Source organism: Heliconius melpomene, chromosome 15, assembly GCF_056956725.1.
Source record: "Heliconius melpomene rosina isolate 202511_hmr_F chromosome 15, ASM5695672v1, whole genome shotgun sequence".
In the NCBI taxonomy this organism is placed as follows: Eukaryota; Metazoa; Arthropoda; class Insecta; order Lepidoptera; family Nymphalidae; genus Heliconius; species Heliconius melpomene.
In genome coordinates, this window is record NC_140403.1 from 4,941,428 (window position 1) to 4,959,214 (window position 17,787).

Here is a 17,787-nt window from a genome sequence, read left to right on the forward strand (position 1 = left end):
TCTCTAGTGACCATACAGGAAAACGTACGCACTGTCTCTTACTCTAGGGAAAGTATTGCGTAAAGTGAACTTGTATTTAATTTCCAATTATTAGATAACGTTTATCGAGTATGGCCGTTCGTTAAGTGAGTGATATAATAAGTGGGTATATTAATACGTTATAATAATGCATTATATATTTAAGAGGCCGTCGTGGCACAGCAGCACATGGGTGTGACTGTAACTCGACGGTTGTGGGTTCGATCCCCACTCGAGGAAGTGAAATATTTATTTACGTTTATATTTTCATTTCGTCGTTCTGGTGTCAAGGCAAAGCGCGACGTTGAGTTCTGCCACTCACCACGTGAAGCCTCCAGAATTCGGCAGAAAGTGGGGAACGGAGTGTCTTAACACTAGGTTCTTTCTAGCCTAGCCTACCCTGCTGTGTGCGGGATACAGCGTGAAGCTGAAATATTATTTACTATACTAGATTTCTATTTAATCCGTATATTAGTGTACAAAAAATAATAATAAGCACCAACTTGCTAATCAAGGATATAGTCTCTAACTCAATTAATATTTCGCAAGCGAAGTGCAGACATCGAATCGGCTCCTGCGCGGCTTCGCCGGCTTCTTTTTTATTTAATGTTATTTAAGTGTATTAAAAAAATATTGATTACTTATAGTATAGTTATCTGTACAATATATTTACATATATTTAACTATTTTTGCTGCACTCGGGGTTAAACCAATTCGAGTGCATTCATTGTTATTAAAACTAAACTAGGAAATAAGCCTATAGCACTCCTGAAGAATGTACCTATCGTAAAAAAAAATCCGACCACCATTTCCCGAGATCTTAGCGTTTAAACAAACAAATTCTTTCGCTTTATTACATATATTAGTATAGATATGTTTCGCAAATACTTTTGAAAGTGCGTAAACTTGGTGTCTAGAAGTGCAAAAAAAAAATGTTATGACCTTTAAAATTGAAAGTAATAAGCTATTGTTATCAATATGAACGCGATCTCCTTTTGCTTCTTTCAAACCGTATTAATGGTACCTGTGGCCGTGACATAATATTACACAAGTAGTCTCTTTCTTCAAGGGCAATCGCTTACATTATTTATTTTGCTAATATTTTTAAAAGGAAAATTGACTATGTCATTTTTAATTATGTAGGAAAAGTTATTGTTACAAACTTAATAATTATTTATCAGTTTATAAATATAACAAAATATTAAATGAAAAGTACCTAAAAGTATTATTTAGATTTTATTTTTAGCATTACAATATATCACGCACATAGCATAATAGGCAAAAGGAAGCTGGGAACCTAGAATTAAGACACTCCGTTCCCATTAAAACAATTCCGTTTCCCACTTTCAGCTGAATTAATGAATTAAAATAATAACTCCTCCAAATGTGTAGCCAGATACTTCCCTATTCTTCAAAATGCCCTAATAAATTCTAATTATATTTATTGTCATAAGTATTTACTAATTACTGAAACAATAATAAGAAATATACTTCTTAGAAAACGGAATAAAAATTGACGTAGCGGGATTTGAAGCCGCGGCCTTTAGAAACCGCCCAGTTTACAAATTTTATTTTTTTTTTAAGAGTATTTTTCCTTCCTAAATGTGAAATAACATATTAAAAATGTAATAAATATATAATAAGACAAATTACATATCAATTAATCGATGTTAATTGTAATATTACAATTAATTAGGAATTAAAAAGAATAATACAATATATTAATTGTTATCGTTATTTAAACTGGCCTGACATGATATTCCTGCCAATTTACATTTTTAAGACTGCAATTAATAACACTTGCTTATTTTTAAGTGGATAAAAATCTGATAATTAATTAATACTATAGTGTTTGGACCTATTATATTTTGCCTAGAGTCCTGCCTGCCTGAGTGGTTTACTAGAAACCTCTGGAGAGTTCCATAACACTATTCAGACCTTAGCTGTATCCCGCACACAGCAGGGTAGGCAGAGGGAACTTAGTGTTAAGACACTCCGTTCCCCCCTTTCAGCCGAATTCTGCAGGCATTGCCTGTTGAGTGGCAGAACTCAACGCCGCGCTTTGCTTCGACACCAGAGCGAAGAAATAGAAATAAATATTGAATTTCCTCGAGTGGGGATCGAACCCACAACCGTCGCGTTACAGTCACGCAGAAATAGAATAAATATTTTAAGTTAATAGATGCGTTTACTATATAAGGGTAAGTTATATTATTAGTTATCGAAACGTGTTTCCCTTAAGTGTATTTCACCATACTCGTACATAGTTAAAACGTAATTTATGGTAACAACTATGTTATATATTAAGAGCAGTAATTATCTACATTCAACTATATGAGCAAAACTGGTATTTTTCATTATGTCGTTAAACTTATATCTTTAGTCCCTATGATAAGTTGATAACGATTTTATAATGTATTAATGATATAGTTTCTTAGAAATAATATAGGTATTATCTGAAGTAATAGAGTACTTATTATTATGAAAAAAACGTCGTATACCTAATAACAAAATTATACACGTAATAAAACGACAAGAAAATGCACGAATTAACTAGAGTTTAAATAATGCTAGCAAATATTTCTCCACTAAATTCATTTTAACACATATTTTTATTATTATATAACGAAAAATCTAAAAACTTATATTGTGTAATAGCACCTAGGTGTGTTTATTCCAGTCTAACTCAATTATTTACTGCTAATAAATACCAACTATAAATAACCTTTACGTTTGAACTATCTATCATAACTAAAGATTATAATATAAGCCTATATACTACGGTTGATTAAGCGCAACCTAGTGGTATGCATTCAATAATAATTTAACATTTTACGGTATTAATAGTGCTATACGGTTGTTAATCAACGATTAATAATTGAGGGGTATGTTATTTATAAACTTTAATAAGTTAAGATATATAATGCCAATATCCATACATCCATACCTATATTATAAATTCGAAAGTAACTCTGTCTGTCTGTCTGTCTTTTACGTAATCAGGGCCAAACCGCTAATTTAATTGTGATAAAATACTCATATAGAGATATTTGAGGGTCCCGGGATGAACATAGGATACTTTTTTTTCTCATATTTGTAATATTTTTGATATATACCAATATATTAAAATAATTAATTTGACAAGCAATTTATTCCGCCATGTTAATAACAATCGTTGCTATGCGTTGCTAAGCAACGGCTTGCAAAGTTTGTTGTTTTAAGAAAACGTCACCCAAAGTGAGTTTGCTTAATGCATACATGGCGCGAGCCGATATAGATTTGTATACATTAACAAAAATTAGATGATTTCTATAATTTGATATTCATCCTTATGAAAATAATTATAATAGACACTTTTAGCATTTCGTCTAGATGGAAATTATAGTTTACTGTAGAACATTCTAATAAATAATTAAGAAGATGTCACTGATTCCAAATGACCTAGCCTACGAGTGGTATAGTAGGTATAGTATGACCGACTAATTATTAATACTAATTATTAATATTAATACTAATTATTTAATATAGAAAAATGTTTAGTACGCGCGCACGGCAAACTTTAGGTTCTTTTTCTAATATTAAGAATTTCCTTTAGTTACTTTTACTTCTTTTGTTTGTTCGTTTCGGTTACTCAGATATTTTTTCTAATAATAAATCTCCACTTATTATTATTTTTTAACTTATTTTAATTATTTAGGCTTATATTTTCGAGGGCGTAGCCGCGTCCGGGCCCACTAGTTATTATATAAATTGAAATATAATAACAGTCATATTAGTTATACGGTATTGGATTTATTTATTTTTGTGCAAGTTTTTCTTTGTTTATTGATACTGTAAACACTAAATACAAGTATAGAAAGATTATTTTGAACAGACGAAAAAAAATATCTATTGAGCTCATTCTCTATTTATTTTATGTTTATTTTATACTCGTATTGTTTTTAACTAAGCGGTGCGATTTTGACATCTAAATTTTATGACACTTCGTTCAGATATTGTGAAAAATAATAAAAAAATGTATATTTATTCGGCCACTCACAGAGTCGGACTTAATGTTAGAAACTCAGTTTTTTAATTCAAATTATTTCGTGCTATGCAGCGATTAGTATTTCCTGAAATTAAAAAATAAAATATGAATTAATAATGAATTAATAATCAAATCATAATTTCTCGGGGCATTGCATGGCGAGTGGCGGAACGTCATGCTTTAAGCTTTTTTTCGTGAAGAAATTAAAATATAAATTTAAATAAATATTTCAGTTCCTGGAGTGGGGATCGGACCCAACACCAGTTGCGATTTCAGGCACGCCCTTATGCCCCTAAACCTCGACTGACTTCAAATATGAATTTATATATAGAATTATAGAAACGGTTATAACATTCAATTGTAGTACAGTAAAAGTTATATTATAAATAGCCCGGAAATGATTAATATAAATTACTAATCAAGACCTTGAAAGTTAAGATCTTATTGTATTGCAAACAACCTTTAAATTTTGTTTTCATAGTAACAGACTCATACATATAATTAAGAAATATTTTTAATTCGAGTCTTAATTAATTATTATTATTAGGAACCAAATATTTTAACGGTAGCTCGACCTTCGTTGTCAGAAGTTTCTTTCAGTCATAAAATCGTGAGTTTTATAGAATCACCTACATATGGCTAATTCTTACCCTGTCTTTCTTAAAATAAAAATAATATAATTATACTGTATGTAACATACATAATAATAAGCTTGCCTATTTTCAGTCCAAAAATAAAAAAATATCAGCTTCACGCTGTATCCCGCACACAGCAGGGTAGGCAGAGGGAACCTGCGTGTTGAGTGGTAGAACTCAACACCTCAGCCCAGAGATGTTTTTTTTAAATAAATAAGAGAATTAAAATTCGGGCAAATCGACGAACGGACGCTAAGGTCAGAAGGAGCATTAACATGATGCCATTTTATGATATGAGCATCCTAATTGGAACTGGTTATGCAATCGACAAAAAATGTATGTCATGAGAAAGTGACGGTAGCACAATATTAACTTAATAACTAACGACTTTTGCAAAGTCATCTACTTTACGCATAACAACAACAACACAGCTTCACGCTTTATCCTTCGTGAGGCCTCTTTCGCCTCGTACAAACATGTCCTCCGGGATCCTCATGCTTTTTACGTGACCTTCCTCCAGTATCTCTGATATTGTGTTTTCGAAGGTCAACCGAGGTCTCCCTACCTCTCTTACCACTCACTTTCCGTCATAAATCTTTACGCATAATACGAATATTACATCCTTTTATACGTAAAATAAAATTGTTTTATTATATTATTTTTTATAACGATATTTTTGATATTAAAGATGCTTAGGTGTATTAGGTGTATTTATAGAGTAAAACTGTTGAGGATATAATTATTTAGGTTAGTATCTTAACAGAGCAAAATAGCTGTAGGTAATATTATACCAAAGGCGTGACTAAAATTAGGGTTCGTTTCGTACATGCACAATTAAGGCGTGCTGCAAAAACATGACTTGATTTGAGATATTTCGAGTCAACTAGTTGAGTTGGCGAAGGTTAAAGCAATATACGATATAATAGGTTTTTTCCACATGGCAGGGTAACCGAGGGAACTTGGGAACATAGTGTTAAGACACATTTCCGTTCCCCACCTTCAATGTTGTACGATATGTTAAGAATTTTTTTGTTAAGAATATATTTTTTGAGCCATATTTTTGTAAAAAAGTATATTAAGATATTATTATTAACTAGATTCTCTAGAAGGTAGTTAAGCCCATTACCGACATCATGTTTAATAACCAAGAATGGTCTTTTCAGCAAGACAGCGCAGCGCCGGGTTATAAAGCTCTATCAACCCAAACTTGATTAGAAACGCTCCGGACTTCCCCAAAGCCTTCACTGGCCGTCATGATTAGTTTTAGAGGATAAGGCTTGCTCTACATCCCATAATTATATTAATATGAATAAATTGAAATCCCTAATACAAAAGAACAGCAGTGAAGAAAGAGTGTGTGGTGCTTTGGGAACTGACCTCAACGTTTAAAGAACTGTATTGCAATGGAGACCACCTCGAATAAGCTTTATATATTTTTAATGGTTTTCTATTAATATACTTATTAAATTAACAAACTGTAATAGTATTAAATGTTATATATATATTTTTTTTATTTCTAACAATATTTATGGCAAGACTAAGTTTGAGCAACATATTAAGTATCATTTTATAGCCCAATAAATTGTAATTTTACGTATTTTAATCGATTGATCAGTCTCTGTATGTCAATACTGAATGGTCATGGAAGTAGCAACCACTTAGAAAAATAATAAATTACCGTTTTATCTAGATACATTAATTCTCTTTTAGTTTCCACACTGACTTTGAAATAACACTAGACCTACAACTGTATACACATATCTAATTGAGGTTAATCATTTACACAATAACCGCCGCAAGCGAGTCAAGTCACTAGTGCTTCTCTCATATTTCATTATTACTTTCAATAGCCGACGTAAATAAATGTAGATCTAAATTATTATTATAAATTTAAAATAATAGTTTTTTTTAGGATTTCGTACTTAACGCGGAACCCTTATAGGATAGCTTCTTTGTCCGTCTGTCTATTTGTTAAGATTATACTAACAGTTATGAAAATTGGCACGAAATAAAACCATACAAATACGAAAAAAACTGAAAGGTCTATATATATATCTATTTTAGATATTTCATAGAAAAAAAAGTGCATACAATTTATAGCTCATTTAATACATACATTAAAAATGAGAAACTTAAGTTTATAGTAACTTAATGGGAACGAAATGTATTAATACTAGGCTAATAAGTTCCCTCTGCCTACTCTACAATTTGTGCGGGATACAGCGTGAAGCTGAAAAAAAAAACAAATACACTTACCAAACGATCAGTTGCCATATCAAAGATGAGAATCTTAGGAGGACAGACGCGGCGGAAGTCATCAAGACTTGTGATGACACCAGCGTCGAGCACCCAAAGGCGGTTGCAACGGTCAGCGCGCACGCGGTACACCGATATTAGGCCTGTGCAGTTGATGTCCCCTCGCCCTGCCGTATGCCAAGACCAATCGGGATACGCCTAGAGCAATATAAATTTATAATTATTACATTGAAATGTTAAGGCCATGTAATGCAAATGTTGTGAGTTCGATTCCCACTAGGAGAAATTAATTATTATTTATTAATATATTCATTTCTTTGCTCTGAATTTGAGTTCATTTCTGCCGTTCAACCAGCAGTGCCACTAGAATTCGGCGGAAAGTGGTGAATGGGAACGGAGTGTTAATAGTTCCCCAGGTTTCCTCTAGCTACTCTGCTTTATGTGGAATATAGTGTGAAGCTAAAATAATAGTAATATTAAAATGTTTCTTAAATAAAAATAAACAAACTATTATATGTTGTAATGTAATAAATTATTTTAATTACTTAAAAAACTTCATTACCTTCAACACACTTGCATATTTCAACTTTAAAATTAGTTATATAACGATGGCGGATATACTTGTATTTATAGATAATTTATAACCAATTTAAATAATATTTAAAGCAAATTTAATGATAATATATACTTTATATTAATGCAACATATCCAAGAAAAAAGTAAAACATACATTATTCTATAGCAGTTCCCAAATTGATATTGAATACAAATAATATGAACAAAGGAAAATCGATTCAAGAATTTCAATAATCGTGTGAAAACGATCAGTCTACTTTAAATAAAGATACAAGAAAGATTGCGAATGTACTGGAACAGAATGTTTAATTTTATAAAAAGATATAAACTACAAACGCGGTAATTTCACATATTTTTTTTAATATTAAAATAAAAAATAATTTTATATTATATAAAAAAAAACTTTTATGACATTAATAATTTATTTTTATAACTTAATATTATATCTAAGGCCACAGGCACTTTTTATTTCATTGGAAAGGTATGAGACGATGAGGACGGTCGTGCTGCAGAGGTTTAAATATGTGACTGTTAACACGACAGGTTGTGGGTTCGATCCCTTGAGGAAATAAAATATTTAATATTTTCATTTCTTTGCTTTAGTGTCGAAGCAAAGCGCGGCGTTCTGTTCCGCAAATATACACGTAATGCCTAGAATTCAGCGGAAAGTGGAGAGCAGAGTGTCTTAACACTAGGCTCCCTATACCTACCCTGCTATATGCAGGGTAGAGCGTGAAACAAAAAAAAATACAAAACATCGCATAATGCAAATTCTGTAAAGAATATCAACGTCGTTGTGGTCAATTAAGTATGTTAGAAGTAAATAGGTGCAAAAAATGAAATACAAGTAGATATTTATAAAATTTGTAACCGCTATGTTACGTACGCTACCTTAAATAGTTCAAGAGAATATTTTAATAATAATATATAACAACATTTTAATTAAATATAATCTTTTTGAAACTAGCTGAATAGTGTTTTATAAATTAAGCATTTGATATCCCTATTTACAAAAAAAATATATAATCCACCATTTTGTTGACGCCATTTTAGATTAACAATAATATTGATTACGTCTAATTTCATTATCAATGAATTTCAACCGGACAGTGAGAAGTAGGTCAAAATGAGCTTGCAAGATTTCACATACACTAACAAGTCAAATAAAATAAAAACTTGTAAATATTGTCGTCAATAGAGCAAACGTCAATAAATACTATCAAGGCTGTATCTAAGTTCCCGCCCTTCACGCTTTCTTGCTATAATTATGAACCGCCTGTTAAGCATGTAAGACTAGTAGAGTAGGCGAGCGCCCACGCAGCGAGGTCAAGTAGAGCTCTTAGCTGAGCTAACGTCAAAAGGTAAGCAAAGTAAGGTAAGATTCCCTTAAGATCTTACTCAGTAGACAGATGGAACCTAGTGCTACTGAATCCTATGGACAGCAGAACGAAGAATTAAATATTTCATTTCCTCGACTGCGAGTCGAATCCACAACCTACCGCGTTTACAGTCACACTGTGTGCTCCTGCGCCATGACGTCTCAAATAAAATTAATCTAATGTTTTTATCTTTTGTTACAGTAAAAAAATCATTTAACTGAATGATATTTTGATAGTAATCTGGGGCAGTAGGTGAATATCAAAACAATGTTATAAAATAAGTGAACAGCTGCAAACGTTTACGTAATAACAGAATGCCAGTACAAAGAATTTCAACGAGCTCGCCGTCCATATCATTTTTACAACTCTTATCTAGAACTAACTGAATATAACGTAAATAACGCAACTATTTAATACAAATACTAGTGTTTATTTCTTTCTTTTTTCAGGTTCACGCTGTATCCCATATATAGCGAATAGGCAGAGGGAACCTAATATTAAACCATGCGTGTTGATTGGCGGATGTTAACATCACGCTTTGTCTCTTTACCAGAGCTGAGTAATGAAAATATTAATAAATAATAATTCTTTTAACCAAGTGGGAATCGAACCCAATACATTTATTATATATTTATTGATGTAGTATATTGACCTAATCTTATTTCTAAAGAGTAGTAGCGTAGCAAGAAAAAATATTGTTAACACAAAAATATCTGTTAAAAGGTAAAGTCTAGGCACCCCAGAAAGATAATCCTATATACGATAATGTACTAATAATTAATATTAATTGACATAATGGCAATATCGGAGTTTAAGGCTGCGTTTGTTAAATTGAAATGGAAATAAAATCTAGATTGTGATAAATGCAATGATTTTGTCGTAAGTACTAAATTCTAACCATTTTAGCAATCAAGTATTTTTTAGGTGCTCATTAAATATTAAACTAAATTTCTCTATCATTATTTATATAAAAATCTTATAAACAGTCGTTTTTAAACAACAATTGTTACCTTAGAATAATTTATACGTTCCGGTAGAATAATAGTAATTACCCAAATCACAATGTAAATGTCTAGAGTGGCCGCATTATTGAAAATTTTGCAACTCTTGCCATTTATTATATTTAAATGATTGTATATTTATATTATAAACAATACGCTATGATCAACTATTTCTGTTCTGACACTGTTTATTAATAAAATAAATGATTAATAAGAAGATAAAGGCTTGTTCTTTTGATTAAACTGGATCTACAGTTACTTGATGTTTTACTTAACTTTATAAATTGTTATATTTGACTTTAAATTTAATTAGCCATACGTTACACATTTTGTCTTAAAAAAAGTCAAATTTTTCCTTCTAACGTAGAAGGTATTAGATACGTAAATATAATGTCGTTGTTTGTTTGTAAGCGCGACTGGTTGAGGGTTCGATCCCCAATCGAGGAATTTATTGAATTTTTATTTTTTTATTTCTTCACTTTGGTGCCAAGGCAAAAGCGGAGCGTTGAGTTCCACCACTCTAAACGCAATGCCTCCTAAATTCAGCAGTAAATGTGGAACGGTGTATCTTAACACTAGCTTCCCTCCTACTCTGTTATATGCGAGATACGTCGTGAAGCTAATTATTAAGTATCAAAAAAATAAACAAAACATTACCTGCAGAACAGGACTGACACCAGGTGGTAGAGACCGTGGGATCCACGCTAAAGTGGCAGGTACACCAGCACGTAGCCGGGGAATCCCCAAGTATATGCGATCCCATCCAATTTCTAGACCAGTTGGTACCGTATTTTCTGGTTGAAATTTTTCTAGCAACACTGGGTCTGGAGGAAAGTCGAATTGCAGCAAACTCCACTGACTAATGACTTCCAGAGACGCCATCGCTATCGTAAGTTGCGCCAACAGCGCTAGTATCCGTAATCCCATTGCAATCTATAAAATAAAAGTTTCGTTTTTAATATATGAATATTGTCTATAAAATTATAATGTTAATAAAATATGAAACACTAGTGTTAAGTCACTCGGTTCCCATTAAGACCTATTATTCGCCGAATTTTGGTGGCATTGTATATTATAGCGTGTGAAATTAAATATTATTATTTTCCTTTCTTCTAGTGGGAATCGAACCCAGAACCTTTTGTATTTATAGCCACACGACCCCTGCGCCACGACTGGTCTTAATCTGCATGTCTGTTTTTTCAATATCTATTAAATTACTAGGAAGAATTTATATCTTATACTGACATAACTTCAATTGAAAGTGGCAATGACCTTCTTATCTAGATTTTAAGAGAGATTTGACGTATGTATATAATTATGATATAAGCGTTAGAATAAAAATAGTCTTGCTATTTTTAACACATTTTAATGTTTCTATACAATTACTCACATTCTACATGTAACGTAACCTGCTTATCATAATAGCCTTAACCTTTTATTTTATATAATAAAAAAAAATCAGCTTCACGCTGTATCCCGCACACAGCAGGGTAGGCAGAGGGAACCTAGTGTTAAGACACTCCGTTCCCCACTTTCTGCCGAATTTTGGAGGCATTGCGTGTTGAGGGGCACAGAACTCAACGCCGCGCTTTTGTCACTACACTAGAGCGAAGATATGAAAATATAAACATAAATAAATATTTCACTTCCTCGGGTGGGAATCGAACCCACAACCGTCACGTTACAGCCACACCCTTGTGCCGCTGCGCCACGACGACCTTATATAATAAAAATGTGTTAAAAGAATTTGAATTTCTATTTGTATTGTATTACTTTTATTATATCGATGTTCATACCACTATTCTAGCAATATCTAAAATGTTAAACTACATATGTTACCAATTAGAACAACGAACGTTTTGAATTTGAACCCACACTACAACAGTATACATTGTTTATACATTTTCATGCCAACATAATATATTTACATGTCTTTGTTTCAACAATACTACAAGAAAATTTATTAATAACAGAAATTCTGTTACGTTCTGTAAAGGGCTCAATTTAGTCCAATTTATTTGAATATATATATTATTGTGAACAATGCCATTTCTGTCTGAACGTATACGGCTAAGTATAAAAGCTATTTGTATGTCACCGAGGTATTCAAACTGTCAGTCAACTTAAGCAATTCCTCTTATTTTGCGATTTGTTCTCGAGATAATGCATGTGCATGTATGTACATACGTTGTTGTTTGTATGCTTTTTTTATAAGTAAATAAATTTATTTAAAAATTTATTAATTTGAGGCCAATCGTGGCGCAAAGGCACAGGCATGCGACTGTAAATGACTCACACGACAGTTGTGAGTTCGATTCCCTCTCAAGGGAATGAAATATTTAATATTTTCATTTCTTCGCTCTGGTTTCGCGGCAAAGCGCGGCGTTAAGTCCCGCCACTCAACACGTAGAATTCGGCGGAGAGTGGGGAATGGAGTGTTTTAACAGTAGGTTTCCTCTGCTTACCTTGCTGTATACGGGATACAGTGTGAAGCTGATTTTTTTTTTTAAATTTAGTTTTAGCTAAATTGTAAGCTCGAAAATTATTATTATTCTACAATAGAATGTACACTGCACTACTAGTAGGCCACAAGGCCGGGCACCAATCACCGATTGCCTTACCAGATAGAGCGGCGAACAAAAACTTTAATTTGAATATAGGTTAGCTTTCCGGAAAGGACATGCACTTTAAAAGCTGTATTAATATTTTATGCTTAAGTTTTTAAATAAATCATTTAAATAAGTATACGCAATCTTTAATTTTTTAATTTTCACCATTTAATTTCGAGGCCAGTAGTTGCGCAGGGTCACAAGTTTATGACCGTAAGAGCGATTATTTGTGGGTTCAATCCCCACTCAAGGAAATGAAATAGTTATTTAAATGTAGTTATAATTCCATTTCTTCGCGCTGATGTCGAAAATGGGAAACGGAGAGCACTAGGTTTCCTCTGCCTACCCTGATGTATGCGTATGTGTATTTATTAAAATTTTGCAATTCAACGTGAAAAATTATAAAATATACGTATTGCCTAAATTAAATTAAATATATTTGGACATTTATCACAAAATTACAGATTTTACTAAATAGTGCAAATTCTAGTCTATACATGTCCTTACCTTAATTTATGATTACACATACACAGAGGATACACTAACAAGGTTACAAGATAAGAAAATTCCTTAAGTTACTTTACTACTTTACTTCATCTTATGAGAATATTATAAGCTGTAATTTGTTTTATGTTTATAATATAAATGCATTAATTATATGAAAACGTATAATTAAAACCTGTAAGTATTTCTTTAGTAATACGAACCTGTATTGCAAATATGAAAATGAAATTACAAACTGGAAGTTTGTTATAATACAAAAATGTACAAACCTAGGTTTATATATATCTAAATATACCTTTCTATACAATAAAACGATTAAATTCATATAAACTAGTACAAGGAAACACAGTCTAAATATAGTAATTAAGACTGAATAGGAAGTCTACAGTAGTATAAATATATCGCGCAAAGAGAAAAGTTGTACCTCAACAATTTTTTTTCCGAAACCACTTGTAAAACAACAAAACTTTTAATTTTTATACTGAAAAATTAAACGTTCTATGTATCTAAATTAGTTTATGGTATTTCTGTCCTCGAATTAAATCACAACTAAAGTTAATTCTGGGGGTTGGCGCTTGAAGAACAGTACTCTTTTAAGAAGAGTCCAGATTCTGTCTTAAGCCAGATGGTGGTAGTACCAAAATATGGAGACGACCCAGAGAAAGATACGTTTAGTAAAACCTTGTTGGAAGAGAGTCTTATGTTGCAGTCAGTAAATGTATGAGGCGATATTTGCTTAGAAGTACGTACGGGGCTGCATATCGTAGAAAACGGGGTCCTGACTGCGGCAAGATATAGATACAGATACAGACATTCTAGAGCACAACGTCATGCATTTTGGCCTATTAATCGAGGATAATTTTCTTTTCTTTGACAATCGGGAAAATTTTCTTTTCTTTCGCCAAAAGTTAGTCCCATAAATCATGCCTGGTATAAACTGGGTAAACAAATCAAAGAAATCCACCACCTGCTAATGTAAGGGACCTCAACACTAAATTGGTCGAAGAATGGAACATAATGCCAGAAAGTTTTATCAATAATTTAATAAAGAGCATGCATAGGCAAGGCAACACTAAATACTGATTAACACTCACTTTATTAAAGTTAAACTCCCAACAATTATGGCATTAACCTATAATTTGTTTTATTTTTCTATAAGTTTAATACTGTATGCTCATAAATGTTAATTATTTATTGTTTTTATTTCTGAAATTATAAAATATTTTTTTATATGAATTTTACGTTCCCCTTATTATGTCTCTGAGCGTAGTATGTAAAGGTACACTTCTCAAATTCACAGAGTAAAATCTTAAAGATAATATAATAATTTTATAATTAATATAATAATTTTAACACTAGGTTCCCTATGCCCTGCTGTGTGCGGGTAAAATAATAATAATTTTATAAGAAATTCCGCTCACTTCATTATCTCTACCCTCTCTCTATATATATGACTAAGTAGGAAGTCAGCAATAATCTAAAAAGTCTGTGACCAATGAAGAAAATCCTACAGGTGTGAAATTTGCATTATTAACTTTCCTACATTAAAAAATTACGTTTAAATTGAACAATGAATTGAACAATGATATATAATTTGTAACGCTATTATAATATTTTAGTTTCACCTAAATACACAATTTAATTTAATTTTTGACTGGAACGAAAAAAATCAAATAATCAGCTTTACACTGTATTCCGCACACACCAGGGTCGGCAGATAGAACCTAGTGTTAAAACTCTCCGTCCCCTACTTTCCGCAAAATTTTTCGAAGCATTGCGTGTTGAGTGGCGAAACTTAACGCCGCGCCGGGTTTTTGCCTTGGTGCCAGAGCGAAGAAATAAAAATATTAATAAATAATAATTCATTCCCCTAAGTGGGGTTCGCGTTACACTTTTGTGCGCCACTTGGGCTACCACGGTCTCAATATATTTATTAATTAAAGATGACCAGCAAATATTATTAAGGACATTCCGTTCAATCTTTTTTATTCTCGTTAAGACGCCATTAAATGTCATAGATTAATCTTATCTTGTATACTTTAGTTGTCATTTTTATAAGGATTTATCTAAATCCAAGATTTTAAGGGTTCATATTAGGATACACAGGTTGTAGTTTCCGATTATTTAACAAGACAATATGCAATGTTAATAAGTCACAATCCAAAGTCCGAGTAGAGACCGACTCTACTACGATTTCCTCTTCTCTCTACTCTTTATTTTTTTATGGAAAAGACAAGGCAAATGAGCGTACGGATCACCTGTAGGCAAGTGGTGCGTTGCCGGCACTTAAGTGTAATTATAAACGCGATAGGTCGTGGGTTCGATTCCCATTCGACGAAATGGAATATTGAATCCTTTCTTGGCTGTGGTGTCGAGGCAAAGCGCGACGTTGCATTCCACCAATCAATACGCAATGCCTCCTGAATTCTGAGGAAAATGGGGAAAGGAGTGTCTTAACACTACGTTGCGTCAGCGTGAGGCTATAAAATAGATATCACTCTGGCAAATTCCTATTAAGTAGGTGTGAGCTTTATATGAACAATAGAATACTTCTAAGATATATTATGTTAGAATATATATATGTGTTGGAGATTATTATACTATTGTGTACAATAGGTTAATTTAACCACATTACAACGATGTTGAAACAATATATATGTCATATTTAACTACAATCAACTATTAATCTTTATTAACATGTCCAAACAATTATTAATAATAATGAACATGTGTAATTTTTTTTTATAATTGTAGCTTGTCAAAAAAACAAAAGTATGGTAATTATGATATATTAATAATATAATGAATAGCCTTAAGGTAATAATTATTCAACGATGACAACTCTTGTACATTTTATATGAAATATTGGTTTATTTACATACTTTTGTATGTGTTAATTTTACCGTGACTGGTATGCATTTCTTTAATAAAAAAAATTAATTAATATTGATGCATCGTAGCGCAGTGGAAAAATTATAAACGCGATGGCTATGAGTTCACTACGCATTTGGGGAAAAAACTTTATTTAAGCTATGTTTACTCCCAGGCTCTGATAAGAAAAACTTTTTAGTATTTTCTGTCTAACCTATGCTGTCAAATGTTTAAAGTCACATATTTCTTTGAGCTTCACGCTGTATCCCGCACATAGCAGGGTAAGCAGAGGGAATCAGAGTGTCTAAACCTAGTGTTTAGACACTCTGATCGACATCCGACATTATCTAGAGATATTTTCTAGGGAGTGGGCCTGGATTTTAGCTTTGAATAGATGTTCATGTAAATATTGTTTTTTTTTTTAATTATTTAAGGCAAGTTTTTTTTAAATTAAATATCTCAAGTGAGCACCAGACTATTCTCGGGAGGGCACGGACCATCCCCCCACTCTATTCCTAATAGTATTTAGTATGACTACAATATTCCTACTTTCAAATATAGCATATATAAACTAACTAAGTGAAACCACGCAGATACGATACATAAAAACAACACTAAGTAGTTCCAAAGTAAAAAAGATAACTTCCGCATATGTTACGCACATACTATTATGTACGAGTACATGAAACAAAAATAGAATTTTGTTGCACATAATATACTTAACATAATTAATGGCTATTTTATTATAATATTATACAAATATATTTCACAATATATTTATTTCATAACATAAATTTTATAATAAATACAATGTTGCCAGCTTTTACAGAAATAAAATAATAAATACGAAACATTGTACAATTTTTTTGTAACAACATAAATTAAGCTTGTAATCTTTTAATATATATATTTTTTTATGAACGGATACATATAAATTTAGACATTTTTTGTGCAATTCTCACATGATCACAAATTTCTTTTATTTAATTATTTATGAATACCATCTATAGCTTATTTAATTCTATTGGCAAAAAAACAATGACATTTTCACTTATGTGTAAATAGTTCAGTAATAGTTTTAGTGGACTAATCTGTTTTATATTATATTCTTTAGAAATAAAAAAGTATATAAATAACTGAAACTAAAAATAAAACTAAATGTAATCGAAAGTTATACCACGGTGACTCTAACACATGAAGTGCATACAGAATACTAAAGAGCGACTGATGATAAACTATTGATAATATTAAAATAACCTTTAGAATCTATTTCTACAAAATCTATTTTTAAATAGCCACCTATTTCTCCTTATGCTATGATTCGCATGACAAGACAACGCAAAATCGTAAACAAGTCCAATCACTTTCACTGATAATAATGATAATTCTAGCATAATATTATATTTCATTCTATTTCTCTATGGTTTTTTTATTGGAAATCTAAATTTCAACATATTTACTGAAAATACATTTTTCTTGTTATTTTTTTCTAGAAACAATTTTAAGTTGTAATTTTTCTACTAGCTTGCAAAAATATGATCTACTGGTATGTGGCTCTCTTTTGAAATAAATAAATATATTATTACTAAAATAAGATAATAATAACGCTATTATACATATTTTATAGTATAGGATTCGTCTATGGAGCAATAATACCTATATGTTTTTTTGAACTCAGATATAGCAAGGTACGCAGAGGGATCCCCGGAACCTAGTGTTAAGTTTGTCGCCTTTGTATACTACCTATGCGTAAAATTTGTTTTTTTTTTCCTGCTTATTTTTCTTGTATAATGCCTTATTTCTATTGTGTATACAATAAAGATTTTTATCTATTTATCTTTCTCATTATCATTTATGTATTTTACTTGCATTAATATTTTTATCTACTTTAACAAAAATTAGAAAACTATT

At 31.6% G+C, this 17,787-nt stretch overlaps 1 protein-coding gene across 1 annotated transcript in view; it reads right to left on the reverse strand.

Moving 5' to 3' along the window:
• Positions 1-17,787, reverse strand: part of LOC146531414 (dopaminechrome tautomerase-like) — a 31,561-nt gene that overhangs the window by 11,916 nt on the left and 1,858 nt on the right. Inside the window, exons 2-3 of the mRNA XM_085198263.1 lie at positions 10,550-10,825; positions 6,937-7,134 (exon numbers count right to left, since the gene is read on the reverse strand). Of these exons, the coding sequence (XP_085054389.1) occupies positions 6,937-7,134; positions 10,550-10,819 (468 nt within the window). The 5' untranslated portion in view covers positions 10,820-10,825. The remainder of the gene's footprint in view (positions 1-6,936; positions 7,135-10,549; positions 10,826-17,787) is intronic.